The following is a 25,078-nucleotide window of genomic DNA, read 5'->3' as shown; positions in this document are numbered from 1 at the left end:
TTTCCGAACATAGGATTATATAAATCCAACTATCAGTGTGGATCTCTAGTTTAATGAAGAGATTTATCAGCTTTAGTGCTAAATAAATTCTGACCATTGAACGGTAAATCATCAGTTGTTGCTTGCACTTCTCTCAGGAAAATTGTTTATAGATAACCATGATGAGCTTTGCATTACAGCACTTGGAGCCATTGAACAAACACGAAAATCAGCAGCATCTAATGCAGTTTGAAGAGATTTTAGCAGTCAGTGGATCCTCTTTACAGATTTGTTTAAACTTGTTGGAGGTGTTTTATGCAGGTTATTACCACAACACTAATTTTGCTATCACGTCCTTTATTAAATCCAAATACCAAATGAAATTTATGCAGTTGTTCTAAACATGCCTAAATAAGCAATTTACTACTTCCAAGAGCAACAAAACATTTATAAGCATTTGATTGAGATACTTTAAAACAGTCTAAACTCCAGGGTGCTTAGTCTCCTGTTGGGCAGCCCCAATATGGTCAGGCAGGTATTAGCCACAAACCCTTCAAGAGTTTAATTTTTATATTCTTAATGACATCACTTGTTTGTTAGTCGGTTACTGACTTTAGCTAAACACCAATTTGAGACATTCATCTTTATTTCCCATCTTAATCCAGATTAGATTTACAACCTCTTTTCTCCAAGGCCTTTTTTTCCCCTCCGCTTTGCAGATTTTCATTGCATCAGGCTTGACGTATGCTTTACTTTTAAGATAACACTGGCATGTGGGGTGGGAAGGTTCCAGCTGGATTCTTTAAAACAGATTTTTTGTGTTGTGTTAAAACCAGTTGCAGATACCTCTGCTGGTTAGAGGTTTGTTGTTTTTTTTTAAATTTTTTTGAACCAGACTAATGGAATCCCTGAGGTGCAGCTTCAGACTGTGGGATTGCTATGCCCCCTTAACTTTCCAGTCTGGGCTCTCTCTCATAATACTTGGCTAGTGACAAGCAGCAAACCACTCTGAGGAAAAAGTCAGTCTGGAGTGTGTCTCCTTGTGTGTGTTGCTTCTTGACGGACTTGCATATAGCACACTTAGAAATCATGCTCCTCCCCCAAACAGTCATGTGTGTCAGAGGAATAACCCCCTCACACAGGAAGGCCATGGCTTGAAGTGAGGAGATCTAGGCTCCACCATTAGCTCTGTTCTGTGTTCTTTCTTCACATTTTAAATTGTCTTACTGCCAGTAAGACAAATGAAACAGTAGCAATTACACTAACTACAAACATTAACTATTAGTCTAATGATTAAGTAACAAAACCAACAGGAAAAAGAAAAAATAGACCACAGAGGGGAACACTCTGTTGTTCAAACTCACTGCCTCAGGCATTCAAAGAAACTGGGGTTGGGATTGCCATGCCCTCAGGGAAAGAGAGGTGGCAGGAACACAAGGGCTACTGGACAGTACCAGTGAAAGTTGTTCCCAATTCCAGTGCTGGGGCTCACTCCCACAAGTGCAGTAACTTGAAGAAGCAACAGTTAGAACCGAGCCTCAGATGTTTCTAGAAGTCTGTGGCATCAGTGGCAATGTCTATGGTTGCTTGTTAGGATGTGGCTGATAATTCAGAGGAGCTGTTACTCTGTCTCCCATTACTGAATGTAACCAAAAGCTGTGTGGTAGAATTGTCTGTCATGTCTGTTTTGTGAGGAGCAGTGTATTCATCTGTAATTAGTGTATGATATTTGAGTGAAAAAAACTAGGAGTCAATAGTAAACAGAAAAGATCTGGGAGTTATCAGTTGTCAAATTCAAGTATGTCCAAGCTTCAAAAAAAGAAAAAACATAACCCTGCCTTTGCTTTGAGATGACCAGCCACACTGCAGTTTAATATTAAAAACTCATCTGTAATACAGAATAAACATGAAGAGAACAGGTGGAAAACATCTTTTTTTTTTTTTCTTTTTTTTTTTTTTTTTCCAGTGAAGCAGCTGTCATGGTGGTTCACTCACCCTTAGGGTGCCTCCTTCTGGCTGCTCTGGGGAGTTAGCTCTTTCCAAGTCCCAGATCTGCTTCTGCAGTTTGTGCACCCTGCCACTTCCCTCTCCCACACTCTGTAACTCAGTGTGCTCTTTCTTTCTGACCTAGCCCTCTGGCCAGGTCAGTATAGTCCTTACCCCAGAGGAGAGAATCAGTTTTGTTTTTTATATTTTTGTACAACCAGTTTCTGGCAGTCTTTCTATTCACTGCCCAGACAGTGCATGCTACCTCACCAGTGGCTGGTAGGGTAACCCAGGACCACTCTTTACTCCATGATCTACTTCTACTGCCAAGGTCTGCACCATCTTAAACCTTGCTGCCATTTCCCTGAGCCTTTTCGTACACTAGTTCCCCTAGATTTCCTTCCTTCCTTCCTTCCTTCCCTCCCTCTCTAATGGCCAGAGCATGGCTATGGACTCCTTCACTGCACTGTCCTTCTGCTAGCTTCCTGTCTCGGTACTAGCCCCACCTGTTTCTTCTCAGCTGGGCTCCATTATAATTCAGTGGATTATTTAGGCTGCTTAATTCCCCTCAGCTGTGGAATTGGCCCTTCTAGGCTAATGTCAGGTGAGCACCCCATCACAGGGCATTGGGTGAAGCTTCACCACCACAGAGGCTTTGTGAGCTTCTTCACCTGAGCCCTTACAGAACCTAATGCTGATCTGAGACATAAATGAAATCAGAAGGCCACATCTGGCCAGATCTTAACATCCCTCCAATAAACCACTCATCAGCACTGATGGAACTGAGACTTCGCTGGCCATGTTCATGAACCCTCTGCTGATAGAAAACACTGCTCTCTCCCTTACTGTCTATGGATAGCAAGTTAGCTGTCAGATGGCTTGACCATTCAGAGGAAATGTGGGATTTTCAAAGGAGGCTAAGGGAATTTAGCACCCACATTCCAGAAGAAGGGGGAACCTAACTCTCAGGCTCCTGTGAAAATACCAGCTTTTGTGCTTAAAAGCATAAGATTGGGTGGGAGCAGCTTATAGCCCTATCACTGACTTCTGAGATGCTGGACAAGTCATTCTTGTGACCTGTAAATTGAAGAAAGTTTCTCCATCTCACAGGTCTTTACTTGCTTCTTGAGCAGCAGGACTGAGCAAGTCTCTGGGTCACTTGGTCAAGGGGTTAATTGACACAGTGTCTGTCCTTTCTCCACAACATGAGCTGCTCATACCGCTTCCAGATTCTGGACTGTTTTGGTGCAGCTCTAGGGAATGTGGTGGAGAGGGGGTTCGGAGCAGTGAGAAGAGATGTGGAAGGAGATGGAGCGGTGCAGAGAATGGGTGGGAACTCTGTGTCTTTGCTGACCTTCACTGCTGAGGGCTGTGCCCTGAGGAGCCAGCAGAACCTGAGACCACAGCCCTTATTGACATGTAAGGGATCATCCAAACACTGTTTGGAAAACCTGGTTCAGTGACTAAAGCTATGGTGGAAAAACTGAGTTTCGAAAAATGTAACTTTTCTACAATTCCTTAGTGAATAAGGGATCATCTTCCAAGGGACCTTTAGTTTCCAGGAGCTCAGAAGCACTAACAGAGCAGAACCAGTGGAAGGGGGTCACCATCCCCTTCTGTGACATACTTGAAGGAGAAGGGAAATTGAGTCAGCTGGGCTGTTCCCCCCCCCCACCGCCACCCCCATCCTACAATTACCTCTCTCCATCCCCTTATTCAACATTTTCTCCCATGGCTGCAACCAGGGCAAAGGAGGACGTTTAGGACCTCCTCTTGCCTCCACTAGTCCTTGATCAAGAGAAGGAACCCAAAACTTCCTTTCCTATGATGCCTCCAGTAATAGGGAAGGGATGCTAGGCATAGCCTTCCCCTTGCTGCTGCTGCTTCTAGGAAAAAAGGGCAGGTCAGAACAGTTCAGAAGAGCTGTGGGGAAGGAGAAGGGGTTCAACTGTGTCCTCATTGGCTCCATGTCAGTCCCTGCACTGTTTCTACATTCTCTTCCCCAGCTTCTCAACCCTTGGGGAAGAGGGCTGGGGAGGGGGAGTCAAGCTGCTGGACAAGCACAGATATGCGGTGGGGGCAGTGAAGAGGCTGACATACAGCCAGTGATTTCTGTGGCTCACAAAATCTCTGTGAAGGAGCGAGAAGCTGTGAAACACAAGGATGCAGAGAATTTTTTTTTAACAAGGAAATCAAATTCCCTCCCCAAACTTCATAACACAGAGTTAAGGTTCTCTGGTGATGCCTGGTGTGCTTCCCAAACGTCAAATTCAGCTACACTCAAACCTCCATATACCAAGAACTATAGTTAAAGAACACCCCACACCAAAACACAACATTAACTTTTCTTTCGTCAGGTTATACCTAATATATTAGCACTCTAGTCTCAAGATGGCACAGAACGCTAGGAGCAGAGCATGGTAGAGCAAAATCTAACACAACGGTTTTTTTGCTTTGGCAAACATAGATTTAGGTTAGGTTTAGCAAACAGGAGCTACCTCCACCTGCCACAACACTTTGCAAGATTGCATCCGTTTATCACCTCCTCACATTTCCCCTGAAGATTGCTTCTGAGATTGTCTTCACTTTCCCTTCACTGAGCCGTGGGGACCATATGCATACATGCCACCAGACTGCTGACAATCCCTAGAGAAGTCTCCTGTGCTCTGTTACTAACACAGACCTCCTCACTGAAATGAAGCATACTTGTTCCCCAGAGTTACACATGCATCTTTCCTCCTATTAGTGAAACCTCTGCCAACCTGTTTCTACTAATCCCACCAATCAATAGCTACTCCTGATAATGCAGCTGGATTGTGTGCAAATAAACACTGTAATTCAAATCTGTGGAAGACAGGACAAACCAGCATATTTTTAGTCATCCATGGGTACTTATTATGGCATACCCCTTGCTGAAACCTTCCCTGGGGTTAGTGCCAGCTGCAGAGGGCAGAGTGGTGATGTGTACCTTAACTCTTGGTTTCCTGCTTTGAGTGTAGCTGAACTCAGCCAGTGATGCCTTGTGTCCTTCCAGAAAGTTAACACTGTACTCAATAAATGTGGGGGCAGATAATGCCAGCAAAGCATAGGCATGCACCCTGAGTGATCGCCTCTTACTCCCTTACCAATAAGCACCACTTCAGACCAGTGAACTTCCTCAGACTTTCCTCTAGATTTTTCTTGTGGCCAGGCAACAAGAAAAGAGTGAAACTGTAGAATCTGGATTTGATCAAAAGTTGAGAACTATCATCAGCGTATTGAAGACACCTTGGACAAAACACTTCAGTTTCTGAAGGAGGTTGGGGTTTCCACATTCCCTTGGAATAGGAAGGGTGACCAGAAAGAACCCAGTGGGATCCCACATAGTTGAGCTTTTGACGAAAAATGAGCAGGTAGTCTCTGTAGCCTCTTGGAGAGGAAGGAGTAAATGAACCTACTCATAAACGATCCTTCAATACCACCAATTGAAGGCTGCAAGTTTTTTAAAATAAGCATGACTTGCCCTGGGCTATTGTCATAAGCTAATCATCCATGAATGTCCACAGTCTGTTCCTCTATAAAGGTCTGAAAGCAGAGATCTAGGAGATCTGTGCAGTCTAATTGTTTCCAGGCACACCCTCTTAACACTTTACCTATTGCAGTTTTCTACTACCTCCTTTAACTGCTATCGCCAAGTGTTTTACAAAGCGCTCTTTGGGAAGGTTATCCATGAACTGCTGTGGAGGTACTCGGGTGCTTAGTTGGGGTGAGTGGCTGTCTGTGTAATTTCTAGGCTTTGATTCAGGAACTTTACTCTCAAAATATCCCAGTTCTACAAATACTCCACACTGTGACTACTGGTGTCACTTGACCTGTTGGTGTAAGGAATAATTCAGTCTTGCTTTTTAGTGGCTTCACTTATGTTCTGATGTTAAGAAGTACTTTCCGAAGTAGAGCAGGCCTATTCTGACTCTTTTTCTTTGCAAAACTTGAGCTCTGATTCAGGACAGATCTATAACTAGAGGTGAGGGTTCAGCAATTCAATAATGGTTGCATGGCCTAATGAAACTTGTATACTAGAGTAGGGGCTCGCAAACATCAATGCATCGCAGCCCCCTTCTGACAACAAAGTTACTATGTGACCCCGGGGATGTGGAGCCCGGGCCCCACCTCTCTGCTTAAGGGTGGAGCTTGGGCTTAAGCCCTGGGTCCCAGCAAATCTAATGCTGGCCCTGGCAACCCCATTAAAATGGGGTCCTGACCCAGTTTGAGGGCTGCTATACTAGAGACTATTGTAAATTTCTGCTAACTAAGGCTCTAAAATAGCAAACAGTAAAATAATAATCGAATGATCCATGCAGTCAATTTTTAATGAAGAAAGCACATAATTTGCTAAACTATTTTTAACATATGATGATCAAAATACCAGCTGTTCAATGCCCATGTCAGGGGTTCTCAAACTGGGGGTCAGAACCCCTCAAGGGGTTGTGAGGTCATTACATGGGGGGAGTTGCGAGATATCAACCTCCACCCCAAATCCTGCTTGCCTCCAGCATTTATAATGGTGTTAAATGTAGTGGTTTTTAATTTATAAGGGGGTTGCACTCAGAGGCTTGTGATGTGAAAGGGGGCACCAATAAAGCGGTTTGAGACCCCTGCCCTATGTGAAATAAACCAGGAGTCTTAATCCAGTTTGTTGTAGATAAGTGTCGCATCACCATTAGATCTCCTTTGTTGACAGTAATAGCAGAGAGGCCTAGGATTGAATGGGAGGCAAAACTGCCATTTTATTGACAGGGTGGTTCTTCCAGACTAGGAGTGTGGGGTTACCACTGCCTATGCCAGCACTATATTGGGGTGGGGGGCTGGGAGAGAAAATGTCCCTTTGAAGGGAACTCTAAAGCTAGGACTGAAATAGTAAAGCTATTTTGGAAAGTCAGAGAAATTGTAAGTTTAGATGTTTGCAAAAGCTGTCCTAAAACTCAGCGGTCTTTGTGGAACAAAATAAACACCAGTCTAGTTAGCAATTGTAAGGTCCTAAACAGGGTTTATTACCTCAGCTACGACTGCAGTGAGACAATCCATTTGAAGGATGATCCAGGAGCATTTGCTAGGGTCGGAATTTAAACAAATCAACGTTTAGCAACTCAGCATTTCAGTGTGATTGATGCATGTTTGTTAAAAACATGCTGATCCATAGAATCTGTGGGCTTTAACAGCAAGACAATTTTTAGAGTTTAAAAATGCTCTATGATTGGACATCTGATCCAAAGACCTTTTGCAGTCCATGGGACTCTGTTTAGACTACATTGGGCTTTGAATCCTTGTAGAGATGAACTCTAATCTCTGTAGCCAGATCCAGAGCTGCTTGTATTGAAACTCTCCTATGCAGCTTTGTTTATGTTTGCTGTGAATTGGGGTTTGGCTTTGTTAACAAATAGGCTATTGTATTAATATTAAAATGCATGTAAGAACTATTCTGAGATTTCATAGCTGATTACTTTCATGTGCGTGTCCTATGCTGGTGTGGAACAATACTGACAGTGGTTGATTAGACTTACCACATTTGTGTGGTCATCTTGAGAGACTTTGCCGAAGTTTAATATGCAGTGCCTGCTAAATTCAGGACAAGGTTAGTCAAACTGGATTAAAGCCGATATGTCCAGGCTGCTTTGTTTAAGAAAACTTCACTCATCTTAAAAGTTTCCTACTTTTTTTTTTTTTTCAAATTCTGTTCCTGTTCCAGTAACAAACTAAACGTTGGATGAATTAAACCCTATGTATGTTCAATGGAGACTTGCAATAGTGTTAATTTCCAGGATGGATTGATTTAAATCAAGGGAATGTAATGCATCAAGTGGGAAAGCCTTGATTGAAATCAGATTTTAATCAACTTTTTCATTTATACTTGTTTTCTTGAAAAGGGATGCATTCTCAGTGGCTCATATAACTGTTAAAATATGTTGAATTACAATTAAATAGAACTTTTACACTAGGATTTGGTACATCTTTTTGCTACTTAGCAGGGTACACTATAACTATATATATACATTTATTTAAGCAATATATAGCTCATTATTTTCAGATTCTTATTAAAGTACATTTTTTAGTATGGAAGGGATGCAGAATTCTCTATTTATTAGATAATTAACTTTCTGCTCATGATTTGTGTCATGAAGCATTATGATGGTAACTTGGAATCTAATTACACACACGGCATATACAACTTATTTTTATTAAACAAAACAACCTTAAATGTTTCACATTTACAACTAATTGATTTATTAAATGGATTAACTGTAGTCACTGAATTAAATTGATTATTTCAGGTCAGCTTGGGGCATTTTTCTCATATGGCTATGTGACTGGAGCTTAAGTTCCTACTCGCCTAAATATCTTGAAAATGAAACAGTCTAAGTTACTTAGGCTGACCTTTTGTGCCATATGTGTATAGCTTGACCTCAAAAGTTAGAATCGAGGAAATAGTTAGAAATAAGAGTTTTTTCGATAGAGGCACAGGGTTCATTCAGCATGTTATTTCATGTTAAATGTTTGAGATTATAAATTTAGACCTAACATATGTTATGAGATATTTAGATTTCATTTTAAACAGGTTTATTTTTTAAAAGAAAAAAAAACTTAAATAATCAAAATCCAATTTAAATTACAAAAATCTGATTTTTTTTTAATTCCTTTTTATCCACCCTGTTAATTTCTAGTGTCTTCTCCTGCAGCTAAGTACCACAGATGATTACTAAGTATCCTCTTCTGAAGTTCCATCTTGAGCCAATGGGACTCTTAGCCTGTATAAGGGCCACAAGATGTGGCCTTTTTTTGCTGCTCTTTGCATCTTGACTAGGAAAAAACATGTGTTTTTTAACTCCAGTTAGCTAAGTCAAAGTAAAATCCTAGTGAAGACAAGACCAATGTGTTGGCTACAAGGCTGAGGGGTTTTTGTGCTGACTTCCCTTCCCCCGCCACCCCTCAGATGGGAATATCAGTCAACTTTTACTCAATTATTTTACTCAGTAAAATAAATCTTACAGAATAGTAACCTTGTTTCTCTCTAAAATAAAAAATAGTGGCTGTTTAACACATCTCTTCAAACTGTGTTTCAGGTACAGGAGTGTTTGTCTATACATGCCACAACATCATCTTGTGGTTTGTTTGTTGTTTTGTTTGTTTGTTTGGGGGGTGGAGGGGGAGGGGGAGGCAGCTCTTCTGGCATAAGAGTAACTCTAAAGAAACCATGGTATACACACTCTTACCATTGTGCAGATGCAAGCAGATCTTTAAAAAAAGGCCAAACAACAAGTTAATGTTCAGGTGTTTGTGGTTTTTAGTATTATTGCAGCTTTTACCTTAAAAACTACTGTGCATCTTTTCTGACCAGTTTGATGGATGAACCTGTTTTGCTTTCATTTTTTGGTCAATACCTAAAAGCCATGTTAGAGCATTGCAAGTAACTTGGAAACTCGACAAAATGAGCAAGTGCTCGAATTTTGAGAACAGCAGAAAGTGTCTGGAACTAAACACTTTTCCCAGTAGTCTGACAAGTCTCAAGCATTGGGTATGTGTGGGGGGGGGGGGCCGCAGAGGGAAGCTTTTTGTGGGTGACTCACTAAACCTGGAGGTTTCAGGCCTATATAAATATTTTTGTGGCTGAGTTGTGTTTCTTAAGGAATAAGAGGTTACAATTAAGAGATGGCCAGGCCACCCAGATTAATGAAAATACTGTTTTTCAATGGCTTTTCCTGCATATATGAAGTTGCTGTTCTTTCCATCCCCCTATGCCCTAGAAACTGATACAGATTAACTGTGTTGGTTTTTCACAATCGAGTACCCTTGTAAAACTTGATACAGAAGAACCAAGGTTTATGTTGTAGGCAAGACACAAATTCTTCTACTTACTTAGCACTGATAAGGCTTCAACTGACGTACTATGTACTGTTCTCACCACCACATTTTGGGAAAGATGTGGACAATTTGGAGATCAACAGGAATGATTCAATGCCTAGAAAACCTGACCTACCAGGAAATACTGGGGGAAATGGGTTTGTTTAGTCTAGCAAAGAAAAGACTGAGGGGAGCATAGCTTTGAAGTACATAATAGGTTATTATAAAGAGGAGGGAGATAAATTGTTCTCCTTGGCCACTGAGGACAGGACAAGAAGCAATGGGCTTAAATTCCAGCAAGGGAGATTTAGTTTAGACATTAGGAAAAGCTTCCTGTCAGGGTAGTTACGCACTGGAACAAATTACCTAGGGAGGTTTTGGAATCTGTCATCAGAGGTTTTTAAGAACAGCTTAGACAAACACCTGTCAGGGATGGTCTAGTTTATATATATAGTCCTACCTCAGTGCAGGGGACTGGACTAGATGACCTATCAAAGACCTTTCCAGTCTTACATTTCTATGATGCTTTGTTTTGACTTTTTGAAGTTTGAACTTAAAACTACACTTAAATATGCAATTATGTTTTTATCAGTTGACAGTTGTGCTGCTGGACAGGGTAAATAGGTTTAATACTTGCTTAGCTATTCTTTAAAGTGTGGGTGCCTTCAGTTAAAAAAAAAAAAAAAAAAGAAAGTCCTAGGTACTTACTACAGTAACACCCACAAGGACAGTAAGTTATTTCCTTTTATTAAGTAAAGGAATTGCAGCAAATACTGCAGTCAAGCAAAATAGATGATGGGTAACTTAAATTCACAGTGCATATTGGTACAAAGCCAACACCTGAGTGAAGGGAAGGTGGGAGGAGAGGTAATGTCAATCTTCAAACCACTTCCATCTGTATAACATGTGTGAATGTGTCTCCAACAGAAAATGATCCACAGTCTGTTTCTTATAAACTGTTCTGGTGATATATTCTTGGAGAAGCACTGGAAGAGCGTTGTGAGCCAATCTGTGTGTGATTATTTCTTTGAAGCTCAGGAGAAAGCAGCCGATGTTGAGAATGTGCCCCCTGTCATCTCAACGCCCCACCACTACCTCATCAGCATCTACCGGGAAAAAATCTTCTTTGTGTCTGTCATACAGACAGAAGTGCCACCACTCTTTGTAATTGAATTCCTGCACCGAGTAGCAGATACATTCCAGGTCTGTCACTGATAAATTCTTTGAATTTTTAGATTGGCCAAGTGTGTGTCTTGCACAAGTTTAAAAAAAAAATAGTAGCAAAACCCTCTCTGTCAATAATCTGATTCCCCTTGTGATCTATGGTCACTTTTCTTTTTAAATCAAAGTTATGCTTAATAAAGCACAAAGTCACAAAAGGTTTGCTTTGCTTCTTTACTTGTGGATATTAACTTGCAGTAAACATATACGTCAAACAAAACACATACTGATTTACAGAAGCTTCCACCTTTTCGTAGGATTGTGTATTGTTCATGTTATACTGATGCATCTGGTGTAATAAAACTGCCAGTTACAATTGTAATTTTTGTAATACAGCTTACCATGATGCAGCTTAAAGCTACTTGACAGATAAAACGAATAGCACTGAAGAACCTACATGGTGGTGTATTCAGAGTATTCCCTGAACTGAAAACTGAACAATGACCGGAGACTGTACCCATACTTGCATTGGACTCTATAATAATCCTGTGATTCAAGACACGTCCAGAAATGCCCTTGCTAGTATTATTAGTAATTTAAAGTTTTGTTTTGCTTATAAAACAAAGTGTTTTTAATATGAATAAAAATCCTTTCCCTTTGTAATCTTTGATTTGTTTAGGATTATTTTGGAGAGTGCTCTGAGACTGCAATTAAGGATAATGTGGTTATTGTGTATGAGCTTCTAGAAGAAATGTTAGACAATGGCTTTCCATTGGCAACGGAATCAAATATCTTAAAAGAGTTGATTAAACCTCCCACGATTCTGCGCTCTGTTGTCAATTCCATCACAGGTATGATTAAAACAGATAACTAGCTTTGAAGTTGTTTTTTTAAATAAAATTAACTACTCTCTGGGAATATTGGTGATCAGTTGTTCAGTCAAGCTGGAAGGGCATATCGAGTGGGGTCCCACAGGGATTAGGCCTGGGTTCAGTTCTGTTCAATATCTTCATCACTGATTTAGATGATATAGAAAGCATGATGATACCAAGCTGGGAGGGGTTGCAGGTGTTTTGGAGGATGGGATTAAAATTCAAAATGATCTGGAGAAATGGTCTGAAGTAAACAGGATGAAATTCAATAAGGACAAATGCCAAGTACTCCACTTAGGAAGGAACAATCAGTTATACACATACAAAATGAGAAATGACTACCTAGGAGGAAGTACTCTGAAAAGCGATCTGGGGGTCAGAGTGGATCACAAGGTAAATATGAGTCAATACTGTTGCCACTGTTGCAAAAAAAGCAAACATCATTCTGGGATGTAGTAAGCAGGACATGAGAAGTAATTCTTCTGCTCTACTCCATACTGATTAGGCCTTAACTGGAGTATTATTGCCTAGTTCTGGGTGCCACATTTTAGGAAAGATGTGGACTAATTTAAAAGTCCAGAGAAGATCAACAAAAATGATTAAAGGTCTAGAAAACATGACCAATGAGGAAAGATTGAATACATTTGGTTTAGTCTGGAGAAGGGAAGACTGAGAATGGACATAATAGTTTAAGAACATAAAAGATTGTTACAAGGAGGAGGGTGAAAAATTATTCTCGTTTAACCTCTGAGGCTAGGACAAGAAGCAATGGATTTAAATTGCAGTAAGGGAGGTTTAGGTTGGACTTTAGGAAAAACTTCCTAACTGTCAGGGTAGTTAAGTACTGGAACAAATTACCTAGGGAGGTTGTGGAATCTCAGGCCTGATCTACAGTGGGGGGGATCGATCTAAGTTACGCAACTTCAGCTATGTAAGTAACTTAGCTGAAGTTGATGTACTTAGACCTACTTACCATGGTTTCTTCACTGCAGTGAGTCGACTGCTGTTGCTCCCCCGTCAACTCTGCCTGTGTCTCTCACGGTGGTGGAGTACAGGAGCTGACGGGCGAGCACTTGGGGGTCAATTTATCGCGTCTAAACTAGATCGCTGGATCAGTCGCTGCCCACCGATCTGGCGGGTAGTGTAGACATACCCTCAGTGATTGGAGGTTTTTAAGAACTGGTTAGACAAACACTTGTCAGGAATGGTCTAGTTATTAGTCCTGCCTTGAGTGCAGGGTACTGGACTAGATGACCTCTCAATGTCCCTTACAGTCCTACACTTCTATATTTCATGTTCAAGGTTAAGAACCATTTTCCTATCTGAATTTTGACTATGGGAAGGTAAAATATTTAAATGTGCCTTATGTGACCTTGGCTCCTAAATCACTAATGCTGCATTATTAGCACCCTAAAAGCTCCTGCTGACTCAGGTCAAATATTTAAAGGTGCAAAGAATGCAGAGTAGAGCACTGTCACAAAGGACTCTTTCAGAAAATGTGACTCTGGATAATCCAATTAAGGAAATCCTGGTGTTTATAATTTGTAGTTCCTGGGTTCATCTTATTTTGGTGCGTAGCTGTGGAACAAACCTCTTCTAATGGATTGTTTGTGTGTGTTTGTTTTCCCAGGCAGTAGCAATATGGGCGAAACACTTCCCACTGGACAGCTGTCCAACATTCCTTGGCGCAGAGCAGTGGTCAAGTACACAAACAACGAAGCCTATTTTGATGTAATTGAAGAAATAGATGCAATTATAGACAAATCAGGTAAGGTGCCATGTCAATGTAGATTTGCTTGTCAAAGGACATTTTAACATTCTATTTAGCAAGAATTCAAGCAGTCTGACTGCCTCTATACATAACAATTAAGTACACTGCCCATTTGAAATACCATGCACAAACTTACTTCATTTCATAATAGCAATATGGCCTGGGCCACTTACTCAGCAAGCTTTTGATTTTAAGGAGTACCCTGCATCTAGATAATTATGGCTTATCTATTGGTACCTTCTTACAGTTACTAAAGGAAACCTATTTCTTGAAGGCCAAAGCTTTAAGCTGGTCTGTTTATCTTTATGTCCACTGTTCTTTTGTGCTAACAACTCATCCTTATGTTCAAGGCTCCTCACTATATGAGCAGGACAAACATTGTCACTTGCCACCTCTCCAGCTTCCCCATTATCTGCCTCTGTGTAACACTGAGAGAATGCTCTTTTCCAACTAGCCAGCCAGTATGAATGCTGAATAATTAAAATCCCTGGGGGCGGGGGGTGGTGGAAAGCATGACAGTCAGAATACCTTGATATATAACATGGATTGCACCTAACTTGCTCAATACTACCCAAAAAATGTAATAGGTATACCCAGTCAGTAATGGTATGACAAAATTGCCATCTGTATGTCCATTATGGTTCCCTCTTCCAGAACAGTCTGAGGCTATTTGAATCCTATGTTGTTGTACTAGTTGTGAGCAGTTCATATTCCGCCCTCCCCCCCACAAGATTTTTTGACTTCAGTTCCTCAAAAATCTCACTTCCTTTCTTGAGAGACTCCTAGACTTCATTAGAATGTATGTAGCTGATAAAGACCCTTCCATAGCATAGGACATTGCCTTATTTTACATAGAGACTCTCAAATCATGTCCATCTGAAATGGTATCTCTTCCTCTTTACGCATGTCACTAAACTAAATACTAGCCTACAGTTTCCTCTCTTCTGGCCCATTTAAAAATGAGTGAACAGTAGCTTCTGCATCTTCTCCCCCCCCCCCAATTAATTGTTCTGTTGTATGGCTACATAAGCCTGGAATTTCATTAAAGACCCAAGACTTTTTGTTCCCTTGGGGCATTTAAGGCAGCGGTTGCTTGCTAGATAAGAAATCTCATGGTGTTGCCTTGTCTGTCAAAATGTGACAGATGTAAGAGACTTGTTTCACTAAACAATGAGAATAACCCACAACATTGCAATCTATGAAAGCCAAGGATAATCCAGGCAAGTGTTTCCTGACAAGAGCTGATCACCTGTGCATATCACGTTTTTGTCTTGCTTCAGCCTCCATATATAACACTGCACAATTTATTAGGAGTAGAATGGTGTAGGGAGGAGCTTTTATGTGTCGCATTACCCAGGGTACAATTTGGACTGTTGAACAGCTGATCCTACCAATTCTCCAGCCTTTTTGGTGCCTTTTACAGTGCTTTTGCTATGAGAGCTACCACTCCTGGTCTCCTCACACACAGCTTCCAGCCAATGAATCGCTCCCAGCTATACTGTCTGAGTGCTACAGCCAACAACTCTTGAATTACCAGCTAATTCCCAGTCCCAGACTTTCCCCAGAAACATGCATTTTATACTACCCAGTCCTCCCCTGGACGAAACATTCTCATCTAAAGTCCATTTTATTTATAGAAAATGATATGCACAAATCCTGTTATACCAAATGGAGTTTCCCAAGCACTTCAATCCAAACACACTAGTCTAGATAAAACAAGTTTATTAGCTACAGAAAGATAGATTTTAAGTGATTACAAGTAATGAGGCATACAGGTCAGAATTGGTTACAAAAATAAAAAGTAACACGACTGATGTCTAACTTTAGCAAGCTAAGTGAATTCAAAGCAAAATTCTATCAGACTTAGAGGCAGAATTCCTTTCAGACAGGATTCCTCCCTCAATCCAAAGCCGTTTTTGTTCCTCAAGTAGTGGTGTTGCCATGGGTAGAAAGAAAGAGAAATGATTTGGAGCATCTGTTCCCCATTCTTTATACTTTTCATTTTCTGTGAGAATCGTCTCCAGCTAGAATTCAGGAGACAAAGTCTGTGGGGACAGGAACCTCCAGCTGTTTTTGCCAAGATGTTAATTTCTCTCTCACACTCTTTTTCCTGTCAAAAAATGGCCAATTAACCAGATGATGGTCTATTTGATTTTGTTGCTACCTGGCTGAGGCATCAGTTTGCCTTTTGTCACCGAGGAACTGGTTTGTGACTGCTCTTAGTAATATCATACAGTAAAATTCATCTTATAACTTTACATACATTGCCACACATTTTACCAGGACAATTATGATGATCAGCAAATTGAGTTTTCAAATGATAACTCACAAGGCATGTTCCGTACAGAATTTATCATAGTCCTGTAAAAAGATGAACATAGGATTCTAGATTGTCACAATATTCTCAAACACATATTGGCCAGTGCTAGGGACAGGATGCCTGTTTAGAGACAGCAATGTTCAGTGTGGCAAATTGTATGTGATTAAGCAATAATCAACTGGGATGGGACCAGAACAATTGTTTGCTGCAGCTGATCTACCTCAGCAAGCCTTCTGTGATATATGTAACAAGAATGATACTTTCTGTTTGCATAGCTGGGTGCTAAACATACTGATATGTGCACCATTGTATATGATGCATTTATGTCCTCTTTACTGCCCCTCCTGTTATATTTGGTAAGCTATCCACAGTATACTAAATCATGTGTGTGTCTCTCTCTCATTACTTTTCCAGGTTCCACAGTCTTTGCAGAAATTCAAGGTGTCATTGATTCCTGCATTAAGTTGTCAGGAATGCCTGATCTTTCTCTTTCTTTCATGGTAAACCTAGCAATGCAATCAGCTATCTAAATGTAACTGTTTGTATTGTATTTCTAGCAGAGTTATGCAAACAAGATTGAAATGTTGCCTTCAATCCATAGTGTACAGAGAAGAAACTCCAGCTGCTTCATGACTGAGCAGAATGCTCTCATGTAGTCTTCAGCCACATTACCCATTTTGAATAGTGTATGCAACTTTGCATTGCTGTCACTGCTTGCCACGTTGTTCAGTAATTAGTAATGGGATGCAGAGCCTTTTGTCCCTAGGTCAGCAGTAACTGACTTCTGCCATTATCTGACTGATATTGGTGCAGAGTCCTAACAATAGGTGGTCACACGAAAACCAGCTTTCCTCAGTTGGCTTCCTTGTTGGCAGCCTCAGCACAGAGGGCAAAGCAGTGACTGCGCCTGGAGATTAAGTTGGCATCTCTCACTTAAAGCCAATCCCTACAAGTCCCAGTTCAGGCACTGTGAGGGGGAACTGGCATTTCTATTTCAGACTGTACCTGGTCTGATGATCAGGATTGTCAACCTAGCACCTCTCTGCAGCAGCAAAGCTAGGATGCAGGGGGTGAGGAAGGAATAAACCAGCTGATATCAAACCTTCACCAGATGTGGGAGAAGCTTACATCTGTCTCGCTTCCTGTAGAACCCGAGACTTCTGGATGACGTCAGTTTCCATCCCTGTATCCGGTTCAAGCGTTGGGAGTCTGAACGAGTGCTCTCATTTATTCCTCCAGATGGCAACTTCAGACTGCTGTCCTACCGTGTGAGCGCCCAAAAGTGAGTGTGTGTTAGCTTCCCAGTCTTCATTTGGGACTGTCCACACAGTGCGTTAGTCCATGCGAGAGGGGAGCAAATTGCAGTGCGAACTAGGATGTTGGTCACTAAATTGCCTGTGCAGACCCTGCTGGCATGTGCTAGGGGTTCATTAATGTGCCTTAGGGAACTTTTATTACACCCCAGCAGGTGCCACATGAGCCATTTAGTGCGCACCATGGTAGTGCACACTGGAATTTACAACCCACTCGTGTGGGCTAATGCACCCTGTAAACAAGCCTTGGAATAATCTCATGAACATCTCCATTTGCTCTGACTCATGATTTAATGACTGGAATTCTCATTATTGCTAAATGCATGTGTGTGGGTAGCTGTCTCAGATTTATTTAATCTGATGCTCTGTCACAGTTTTTCTAACACAAAACCCTGCTTGGCAGAGATGCTGATATCATCTCAGCTGTGATTGTTCAACTAGGCAGATCGCTAGCTTGTAACGGAACATTTAACTCCTGATGTATCCATTGCTAGAAGCTGCTCTGTAATTAAGATGCTATCTCTCTGTACTACATGGATCTTCACTGGCTTTAAAAAGCCTCCACTAAACTGCAATTATCTTCAGGCTTAGTTTCATTTTAATGTAAGCAAAAGTGAGAATGTTTCTAGTCAGAGTGCTTGTAAGTACCTTTTTGTATTGATTGTTGAATAACTGTTCACCAATAGAATCTGCTATTCCATTACAAACCACTAACTTAAGGACTTTGATTTTTTTTTCCCCTGTTTGGATCTTTTTTAGGAGAGTGTTACTTTCTACTTTCAAGAGAAATTGGTTTTGATTTATCCTGCCAACACCATGGTGGATATAAGACTTCTTTGCAAACTGTACTTTTATTTCCCCTAATTTATCTGATGTAGTCTTTTCTGCTAAGTGCATTTAATTCCCAGTTTCTGTCTTCAGCTTGGTAGCAATTCCTGTGTATGTGAAACACATAATCAGTTTTAAGGAGAACAGCTCTTCAGGGAGATTCGATGTTACAATTGGACCTAAACAGAATATGGGGAAGACAGTGGAAGGAGTCATTGTGACGGTTCATATGCCAAAAGCTGTTCTAAACATGAACCTTACTTCCACACAAGGCAGCTATACATTTGATCCCGTCCTTAAAGTAAGTCTTGAGCTGTTTCTTTCTTTCTTTAAATTCAATGCAGACAAAATTAAAGAAATCAGGAGAAAGCATCATCCTCTAGAGCAGAGGTTCTCAAACTGTGGTCCGCAGACCACCAGTGGTCCACAAGCTCCATTCAGGTGCTCCATGGATAGTTCTCTCTCAGGTGTGCGCCTGGGTGGCTGCACATGAGACAATGAAGGGCCAACCACCTAATTAGTGGAGGCGCTCAGGCATGGCTCCACTAATTAGGTGCCTGGACCCTGGAGAAGGTGAGGTGGTGGCCTTGGGAGAGGAATAGGTGGGAGGGGGCAGAGGGGTGAGAAGGGGGGATGTGGGGAATTTGGACGTGCAGGGCTAGAATGGTCAGAGAAAGAGGTGACTTTCCCCAGCTCCAACGCTGCAGCTTCCGGGGAGAAATGGTCCTCCTTCCCAGCCATAGCTCTCTGGCGGGGAAGAGACCCCCTCCTTCCCAGCCCCAGCAGGGAGAGAGGGCACATCCGTCGCTTTTATTTGTAGAGCAAAGAGTTAATTATTAAGGGTTTTTATATATAGCGCTTTTCTCCAAAGCGCTTTACAATAGTTATTTAACGGTACAAACAATATTTGGAAAGATCATTAAGTGGTCCACCAAGACCCTCAGCAATTTTCAAGTGGTCCGTGGAAAAAACAAAGTTTGAAAATCACTGCTCTAGAGTGCTTTGCGTACCAGAGCAAAAATCTAAACTCAACCGTTCAGTATAGCTTTATGACAATCTAAAAAACTTATGGTTTTTTTTATCCTTTTTTTTTTTTTTCTGGTAAATTTTAAAGGGCCACAGTCATCTTTGAAACCACATTTTGTACATGTTGTTACCATAACCCTAAAAGGGACTACAGAAACACACATTTTAATGCATGTCAGCACTTTGCGTCAATTTCATTTATGGTGCATGCCCTTCCCCTAAGCTCTGTGAGAAGACATTTACTTGTAGCTGCTGCAGCAGAACTTTAAACTCAGACAACAAGTAGCAGGTGGGTATAAACTGCAACAGGCAAAATAGCCAGCACGTAGCAGAATAGGGGGTGGATTTGGGTATGTTTTGCTGTTGCCCTCACACTGCCCAAAAAATCATTGTAAACGGAGTGGAATGGAAAACAGTTGACCCATAATTTGGCTTCTTCTCTAAATATATCATTCCAACATAATTCTAACTTATGCCTCTTGCACATGGGAGTTGACACCCAGAACTCTTAAAGTTTTCTTTGATCCTTCAGAGCAATTTTAGCAGGATGGGATTTGGGCCAAGTGCTACTATTGTATGTTTCGTGTCATGTTGAGGTTGCTGCTGCCCCAGGAAGTTATCAATTAGCTCTTGATTTGAGCATGAAGCAACAGTTCCCCAAAGAAATAGACTTGATTTTAAAAATGAAAATTATTGAATCAAAAAGTGAACAGAGCCTAAGGCAGACAAACCTACTAGAACTTTGTCCCGGGGGGGCGAAGGAGCAAATAGCCCCAAAACACAAATAAAACCTACTTACAAATCCAGCTTCTGGTTCTTCTCCATATGGTAAAATCATGCAAATGATCAGTGTCTCTTTGTACCCTTATTCAGGAAAACTCATTTGGGAAGAGGCAAAATAAAAAGTAGGAAAGAACATAGAAAATCTTGTTGTCTCTTCCCACTTAATGGAGTGAGGGTACCCCCCCCTCCCAATGTATCTCCTCGTGTATTAGTACAGAGATAAATGAAATTTGTGTCCAAACGACTGTATAGGGCTTGGAACCAAAACTTGATTTACCTTAATCATTACAGTCTGCTGGACTTTACCTCGCCTACCATGCACCACAGGCCACTTGATGTGCCCCGGTAGAGCCAGGCAAGCACATATTGTGTCCGTTCCTACCTCCTATTGAGTTCAATGTATGATCAGGCTGCAGTTGCAAAACCCTGTTCCTACAGTTCTGCTGGCTTTTCTGATGCCTTTTGCCAGCATGGTTTGCCCTGTTAATTTTGGTACATTAAAAGCTTTAATGGAACAGAGAGAGGGCCAAATGGGAGCTTTTGTACCAATCTTTACTTCTAAAAAAGTAACTGTCACCTGAAACAATTGAACCTTTAAAGCCCCAGTGATGCAGATGGTCTTCTAAGTGCAAATCCCTCCTCTTCCATCTCTCTGCTCCTCTTCCTTCTCTCCCCCTTCCCCCAACTCTCTCCTACCCAGGTATCTGCTAGCTTTATTCTGCTTCCCCTCCTCACTCATGCCCTGTTGACTTACCTGAGTTATTTATCAAGAACCATTGCTTAGGAAATGGGTCCCATTAAGGATTCCTTACCCCCGGTCATTGCTCTTATCTAGTAGCAGGGAGGCAGGTTCACTTTGGATTTAATCCAGGCAAGGCTCCTGACCAGACCTGGTGTCCAGCTGCCAGAATTTTTCTACAGAGTAGCTGACCCACCCAACCCACAAACTAGCAGCTGGATATTAACTTGACAAATTATTTGCTAAAATCCACTCACTATTTTTTTTTCTTTTAGGTGTTAACTTGGGACATTGGCAAAATTACCCCTCAAAAGCTACCAAACCTTAAGGGCATAGTGAATCTACAGTCTGGGGCCCCCAAGCCAGAGGAGAATCCCAGCCTAAACATTCAATTTAAGATACAACAACTAGCTATTTCAGGTGAGACGGCTGCATTAACCAGAACTACTATAGTTGGGGGAGGTAGGAGAATTGTAGGAATAGGAGTCTCCTAGCACTGAATTGGAGCTGCTGATCTGGGGAATCTGTAGAACACAGAGCAGAGTTGACGTCAAACAGATGAAGTTACCTTGAAACACTAACAGTTTCATCTTGCAAGTAGAACATCATGAAATCTTGATTTGGACCATTTCTCATGGCCTTTCTAGGGCAAAATAATGGGCATTTCACAGGCTTCTGCTTGGAACATACATGAACTTCTCTGGTGTAGGGCAAGGAAGAGTTTTGTGTGGGGTTTTCCCCCACACGCAGTATAGTTTTCCTTAGTTCTTTGACTTCTGTGGGCCTAGCACAGGAAAAACTCATCCTGATTATCAGTGACAATTTTATTTTGGGAAATTTATTTCTCCTCCTAACTCTGGAAGCCCTTAACAGCCTCCATCAGCTTCAAAGTAACCCCTCTAGTTTCAGAGCATGAAATCAAACTTGAAGGCTACAGTGTTAATACAACCATGGACCTGAGAAGTTAAGCCTACGGACCCCAGTCCTGCAAACAAACACAATGTGTGTGAATACCATTGAAACCAATTGGATTTGTGTAAACTTACTTACATAAGCAAGTGTTTTGTAGGAACAGGGCCTTAACTTAATTCGGGCACATTCTACGTATTTGATTATACACTTGCAGAAAATATTGTTTAGAACCTAATGAGGTGGGAGCGAGGATCAGTGAGGGCAATGGATTAGTGAGGGCAGAAGACAGTGTTTACACTAAATTTTCTCATGGGGGAGGTTCCAGAATGCTGGGGTGGTCAGGTGTGTGGCAAATGACCAAACCTGGCATCTCAGGCACAGTCTCTAGAGCTGCAGTGCAGTTGAGGAGGCCACTCTCCTACTGAAACGCTCAACTTGCTCTGGCCTATCCAGAGGACTTTCTAGATTCCACATTGCTGACCCCGAAGCTTATTGAATGGTTGAAATTTGTGTTGCCAACCAAAGTCCTTTTGAGACGCACAAGTGTTCCCTCTCTATAAAGAGCCTTTTTCCATCTCTTGTACCTGTGCTAACATGCATTTGTTAATGACAGCATGCTGTATAGTGATTACGCAAATAACTAGACTTGAACAAATCAGGATTAATGGCTGCAGTTCTAAGGGAAGACTTTCAAAAAGGTGACTAAATTGAGCCAGCAGACAAAGGCACAGCAAGAACCAGTTCGAATACAGTAACTCCTCACTTAGTCGTCCTGGTTAACGTTGTTATGTTGCTTATCAATTAGGGAACATGCTCGTTTAAAGTTGCACAATGCTCTGTTATAAAGTTGTTTGGCAGCCGCCTGCTTTGTCCACCGCTTGCAGAAAGAGCAGCCCATTGGAGCTAGCTGGTGGGGGCATGGAACCAGGGTGGACTGGCAGCCCCCTATCAGCTCCCTGCTCCTAAGTTCCCTGTGCAGCAGCCACCCAGCAGGCTACCAATTGCCGGCAGTTCAGCTGTCCCTCCCCCCACTGTCCTGTGCTGCTCCTGCCCTCTGCCTTGGAGCTGCTCCCAGAGACTCCTGCTCGCTATGCAGGGGAGGGGGCAAGAAGGGAGCTAATGTCAGGGTGTTCCCCCTTCCCTTCTCCATATAGAGCAGGGTGCGGACAGGACAGGGCTCAGGATGGAGGGAGCTAGCTGGCTGCAGCTGCTGTCTCAATGCGCATCTCACACACACACACACACACGGCTGCAGCTGCTGTCTCAATGCGCAACACACACACACACACACACACACACACACGGTGTGAGTCTGTCTGCCATGCTGTCTCCTCTCCCTCCATTTGTGCTGCCTTGAAGAATGTGAGGCTACATTAACAACATGTTAACCCTTGAGGGCTCAACCGAGTGCTAGTTTATCATTTAGCACTAAGGCATTCCCTGGGAAACATCCCACCCTCTGACTTCGCAATCATCAGTGCTGTGTACAGCATTAGATTGTTTGTTTGTATAAAAGTGTGTGTGTGTAATGTAATTTGTCTGGTGGAAAAAAATTCCCTGGAATTGAACCTAACTCTCCCCTCCCCCCGCCCCCCAACATTAATTCTTATGGGGAAATTGGATTCGCTTAACACCATTTCACTTAGTCACATTTTTCAGGAAAATAACTACAGCGTTAAGCGAGGAGTTATTGTACCCAGATTGGAAATAAGTGCAAATTTATAACCATGAGGCTGGCTAACCATTGGTGGAGTTGACCAATGGCTGCAGTAGTTTTCCATTGTTTAAAGCAAGAGTGGATGTCGTCTGTGAAAGCTCTGCTCTAATCCAATTGCCTGTTTTGTCTTAGAGTGGGAAGAATTACGTGTAGCTATTGTATGGCATGTGCTCTGCAGCAGGTCAGAATGGATCCGTGATCCTTACCCTTCTGTGTACCAGGATCTGTCTCACTTAGCAATAGAGGAGAGATGGGGTGGCCACACTGCCAGGTTAAGAACCCCTAGACTAGAGGATTACAGTCATCCCTTCTGGCATAAAAATCAACTGAGAAAGGGAGGGTGGAAGAGAAACCAATTCAGCCTGAACAGTAGTGCTTGCTAGGTGGAAGAACTAAACTCCTCTGCCCAGGGCATTTCCAAGGCAGATTATCCAGACTGCAAGGGGAGGGACGTGTGAAAATGTAAACTCTCTTGCTCTTCATGTTCTCCTTTGTATAGGCTTGAAAGTAAATCGCCTTGACATGTTTGGAGAGAAATACAAGCCTTTTAAAGGTGTCAAGTACATCACAAAAGCAGGAAAATTCCAAGTCCGGACATGAGAAGATGCTCCATTTGCCAGAGCAAGTAGTACTATTTTTTTTTTCCTTCAGATTTGGAAATTGCAACCGCTTAGTGACATATGTTGCTATTAGGTGCCAATTGAGTAATTATGCACACTAATTTGGGATCAAAGCACTTCTATTCACAGCAGCTATTCAAATTAAAGTGTAATCTGTTTTTCATAAACATGGCTTTAAACTAGGTTGATTTTTTCTTAACGATTTCACACTTTTAATAAAGTCTTCTGAACGAGGATTGGGTGGTTCGCAGAATGCCACTAACACACTGCCAAATAAGATACCAAAGCCAGGATTGCAGGTGGTGAAGCACACTGGCAAAGGCAAGAAACCCAGCAGGACCCTCTTGTGATGGCAGATCTTACTGCTGCAGGGTGAGAGAATACTTCACTTTCTCAGAGCCTGCCACAAGTTAACACTTCACAGTGCAGCATGATATCATTTCAGAACTAGAATGCAGCAGAGAGACTGGGTAGGCTTCCAGGTAAGCCTGGGACATGTCAAATTTGACACTTGCCTTGAGAGCCTTTCTGATGAACAGAAAAATCTTTTACTCCTGTTTACAAGATACTGCCTTAGGAAGTGTTTGCCTTACTCAGCTTTCATTTGTGCCACCAACGGAGGAGCTGATAAAATAACCTTCTGCATCCAAACTTGGGAGTGAGTGTTGCTTCAGTACTCCATTTTCTTTCCACTTCTCACCTTACTTTGTTTTTGTTTTTTACAAATACAGTTGCAGAGAGGAATATCTATTTTTATGTAAAGCCTCAGCTTTGATTTAGAGGTACTTCCTCTTTGCAGCGAATGCCACCAGTCATGTGTGCCACGTGTACATTGGAGTGTAGCTTTTAGGTAGCACAGTAGAAAATGTAAAATGTACTTGGTTTGTATACTTTATTGTAATTAATTAAAATAAAAGGGAACTCTGCTGCAAATATCTCTGCTTGTAAAAATGTATTTTTTTGCTTATGGCCTGCATCTGTAATGCTCTGGCAAATAACACATGAAACTTTTGTTATACAAAGCAACCACCAGTTACAGCTACCCTTACCAACTTGCTCACACCTCCAGTGATGAGGAATAAGTACCACCACTCAACAGGACATGAAGGTGATGAGCCATTCACTTCATTTAGCTTTGTAGCTTAAATATTGAAATGTATAACTGTCAATCACCTT

The 25,078-nt window shown here is 41.8% G+C and overlaps 1 protein-coding gene across 3 annotated transcripts in view; it reads left to right on the top strand.

Moving 5' to 3' along the window:
* AP3M1 (adaptor related protein complex 3 subunit mu 1) overlaps positions 1 to 24,837 on the top strand; it is a 42,137-nt gene extending 17,300 nt beyond the window's left edge. For 2 of the 3 annotated variants that reach the window (XM_050960234.1, XM_050960235.1), the window contains exons 2-9: positions 10,768 to 11,043; positions 11,681 to 11,852; positions 13,504 to 13,641; positions 16,379 to 16,464; positions 17,113 to 17,246; positions 18,199 to 18,406; positions 20,929 to 21,073; positions 23,782 to 24,837. In XM_050960234.1, the coding sequence (XP_050816191.1) occupies positions 10,771 to 11,043; positions 11,681 to 11,852; positions 13,504 to 13,641; positions 16,379 to 16,464; positions 17,113 to 17,246; positions 18,199 to 18,406; positions 20,929 to 21,073; positions 23,782 to 23,882 (1,257 nt within the window). In that variant the 5' untranslated portion in view covers positions 10,768 to 10,770 and the 3' untranslated portion in view covers positions 23,883 to 24,837. The remainder of the gene's footprint in view (positions 1 to 10,767; positions 11,044 to 11,680; positions 11,853 to 13,503; positions 13,642 to 16,378; positions 16,465 to 17,112; positions 17,247 to 18,198; positions 18,407 to 20,928; positions 21,074 to 23,781) is intronic. The other variant, XM_050960236.1, reaches the window with a different exon arrangement.
* The last annotated feature ends 241 nt before the right edge of the window (positions 24,838 to 25,078 follow it).

Source organism: Gopherus flavomarginatus, chromosome 6, assembly GCF_025201925.1.
Source record: "Gopherus flavomarginatus isolate rGopFla2 chromosome 6, rGopFla2.mat.asm, whole genome shotgun sequence".
Classification (NCBI taxonomy): Eukaryota; Metazoa; Chordata; order Testudines; family Testudinidae; genus Gopherus; species Gopherus flavomarginatus.
This window is presented reverse-complemented; position numbering and strand designations above follow the sequence as displayed.